This window comes from Sinocyclocheilus rhinocerous, unplaced genomic scaffold (genome assembly GCF_001515625.1).
Source record: "Sinocyclocheilus rhinocerous isolate Xijiao unplaced genomic scaffold, SAMN03320098_v1.1 scaffold3119, whole genome shotgun sequence".
NCBI lineage: Eukaryota > Metazoa > Chordata > Actinopteri > Cypriniformes > Cyprinidae > Sinocyclocheilus > Sinocyclocheilus rhinocerous.
In genome coordinates, this window is record NW_015632029.1 from 293563 (window position 1) to 297074 (window position 3512).

Below are 3512 nucleotides of genomic sequence, written 5' to 3' on the forward strand. Positions count from 1 at the left end.
CGTGTGTGTGTGTGTGTGTGTGTGTGTGAGATCCTGCTGTGAAGGAAGTTTGAAGGTTTCTGTGGAGAAACAGTGTCTCCCTCTCAGTGGGTTCGGACGGGCAAACAAATCAAACGGGCTTTCATTTCTTCATTAGTGACCTTTTAAGAAGGTGATTATTGATTTTGTGTTTGATGTCATTGTATGAATGAAGTGCACATTGGTTCTGCCGGAGTTTCACCAGTGAGGTTCAGCGTTAACGAAGCACAGTGAAATCTGTGAATGTGTCGTCCTGAGATGAGTCCTCTGCTCTTCTCTGATGCTCTGGTGTCTCTGTGAGTCTGTGGTTTGTGTTTGTTGCGTTCTCAGGGTTCATAGGGCACGTTTCATTAACTCTGAGCAGCGCGCCGCAGATGAAGGTAAATAAATAGGAGCGTGCGTACGTTAATGTAACGGCCGGCGGGTCTGATAAAGGTCTCGGTGTAATCCGGGCTGCTGACCTCCCGGTGGGTCGGGGGTGTAATGAGCTCCACAGCTGGCCTCCCGAGACCCAAACCACTCTGGTTCCCTTTAAACCGGCAGCCTGTTTGTTTAAGCAAGATCAGGAACGTAAAATCCCAATGACGTCCTGCACTCAGATACCGGAGGATGACGGAGCTGCGGTTCGGGACGGGTCTCCAAATGATGATGATGATGATGAAGGTGGTGTTCAGTGCAGGTGTGTCAGCAGGAAGCAGATGTTTGTGTGAGATATTCCAGCGTTTCCTGCAGGTCCTGTGTGTGTTTGTGCCTGATAAGGTGTGCGTGTGCTTTACAGCTTCCTCTTTTAGCAATATTGTAACATGAGACGAAGAGAGCGGCCGTGTTGAAGATCTGAGCGGGAAACTGAAAGATTGTGCGTTTAAACCCAACTAGTGTTGACTGGTGAACCGTCAGCAGGAGATCTGAACCAGACATCTGCATATTCATACCATCATCACATCATTAAGACACAGGGTGCATAAACAGAATGGAAACGTATGGGATTTGATTGTAGTGATTTCCAGGTCTGGATAAGCATGCAAAAAAAGAAAGTCTCCTTTATTTATATAGCGCTTTATACAATAGAGATTGTTTCAATGCAGCTTTACAGTAATAAACAGGAAATTAATATAATCATTGATGCAAAATGAATCCAAAATTCTGCTGTGAAGCAGCTGTGGCAAGACAATATTATCATTATTCTGCTCCAGTCAATTCAGTTCAATAACTGTGTAAAGTGCATTCATTAAGAAACAAGTTCAGCTCTACTGAAGACAGAGAATGGAAGAAGTTTGTGTTTCCAGACTTTTGCTCCTGTTCTGATTTCTAATAAATAAAATTGAGAATTTCTAGAAATAAAGTCATGCAATCAGAGCGTTTTCGTGGCGTTTGATGAGGAAGCATTATGGGATTGTTGTGCTGAGTTTCCTTGTGTTTCAGTCCGTGTCCGGAGCAGGGGATGGGTGATGAGTTCAACCTCATGGACCATTCGGACCTGTACCTCCTGGACTTCAGTGAGTCTGACCGTCTCTCAGTGTGATCTCAGTGCCTCTTTATCATAATGAATGCTTGTAGTCATTAGCTGAAGTGTTAGTGTTCTCGTCGGGTCAGGTGCTGCATTAAAAGGGTTTCATGTGTGTGCCGTGGATTAACCCTTACGTTATAGGAGCTAAAATAAGAGCAGCATGACGTGATTCAAATTCCAAAAGGAATTTGGGGGCCTTTATTTTCCAAATTGTTTTTTTTTTTTGTTAAATTAAATTTATTTTAAAAAATGTCTAATTAATCAAAATTCAGAAAATTACATACAATTTAACAACAATTTACAAAAATTACATATTTAGGGTCCCATGAAGTAGGTTATTTTTCCTAAATTCAAATTCTCCATCCTTCTCTCCACTCTCTGAGGCAGAAGTCTCTAAACTCATCCTTTCCAATCATCCTACTACTTGTCCGCTTGATCCTATTCCATCTCATCTCCTTCAAGCCATTTCTCCTGCCGTTGTACCTGCACTCACTCACATCGTTAACACATCCCTTCACACTGGTGTTTTTCCCTCAACATTTAAACAGGCTCCTATAACCCAACTTCTTAAGAAACCCACTCTTAACCCAACTCTTCTAGAGGACTACAGACTGATTTCCCTTTCACCTTTCATTGCAAAAACACTTGAACGAGTTGTGTTCAACCAAGTCTCAGCCTTTCTCACACAGAACAACCTCCTGGACAGCAACCAATCTGGCTTCAGAAGTGGACATTCGACCGAGACTGCCTTGCTTTCAGTTGTTGAAGCCCTAAGACTGGCAAGAAAGGCTTCCAAATCTTCTATACTTATTTTGCTGGATCTGTCTGCTGCTTTTGATACGGTGAACCACCAGATTCTCCTGTCAACACTATTGGAAAATGGCATCTCAGGAACCGCACGCCAGTGGTTTGAGTCTTACCTCTCAGATAGGTCCTTCAAGGTATCTTGGAGAGGTGAGGTGTCCAAGTCGCAACATCTAACTACTGGGGTGCCTCAGGGCTCAGTACTTAGACCACTTCACTTCTCGGTCTACATGGCATCACTAGGTTCTGTCATTCAGAAACATGGCTTTTCATATCACTGCTATGCTGATGACACTCAACTCTACCTCTCATTCCATCCTGATGATCCGACGATAGCTGCTCGCATCTCAGCATGTCTAACAGACATTTCTTGTTGGATGACGGACCATCACCTTCAACTCAACCTGGCTAAGACAGAACTGCTTGTGGTTTCAACAAACCCATCACTTTATCAAAATTTCACCATCCAGTTAGGCTCATCAACCATAACTCCTTCAAAAACAGCTAGAAACCTTGGAGTTGTGATTGATGATAAGCTGAATTTCTCAGACCACATTGCTAAAACTGCCCGGTCCTGCAGATTTGCTTTATACAACATTAGGAAGATCAGGCCCTTTCTTTCAGAACATGCAACACAACTCCTTGTTCAAGCTCTTGTTCTATCCAGGCTGGACTATTGCAATGCTCTCTTGGCAGGTCTTCCAGCCACTTCTATCAAACCTCTACAATTAATCCAAAATGCCGCTGCAAGATTAATCTTTAATGAACCGAAAAGAACGCATGTCACACCTCTGTTCATCAATTTGCACTGGCTACCAGTAGCTGCTCGCATTAAATTCAAGGCATTAATGTTTGCCTACAAAACCACCACTGGCTCTGCACCCATTTACCTAAATTCATTACTTCAGAGTTATGTGCCCTCTAGAAGCTTACATTCTGCTAGTGAACGGCGTATTATTGTGCCATCTAAAAGAGGCACAAAATCACTTTCACAGACTTTTTCATTAACTGTTCCCTCCTGGTGGAATGACCTGCCCAAATCAATCCGAGCAGCTGAGTCCTTAACCATCTTCAAGAAACGACTAAAAACACATCTGTTCCACCTTTATTTGACCCTCTAACTCTAGCACTTTCTATTCTATTTAAATCTACTTTATATATTTATCTTCTTTTTTTATAAAAA

General features: G+C 42.7%; 1 protein-coding gene across 1 annotated transcript in view; it reads left to right on the forward strand.

The window, feature by feature from the left end:
* Nucleotides 1–3512, forward strand: part of LOC107742079 (kelch domain-containing protein 3-like) — a 27255-nt gene that overhangs the window by 16928 nt on the left and 6815 nt on the right. Inside the window, exon 9 of the mRNA XM_016554945.1 lies at nt 1441–1514. Within this exon, the coding sequence (XP_016410431.1) occupies nt 1441–1514 (74 nt within the window). The remainder of the gene's footprint in view (nt 1–1440; nt 1515–3512) is intronic.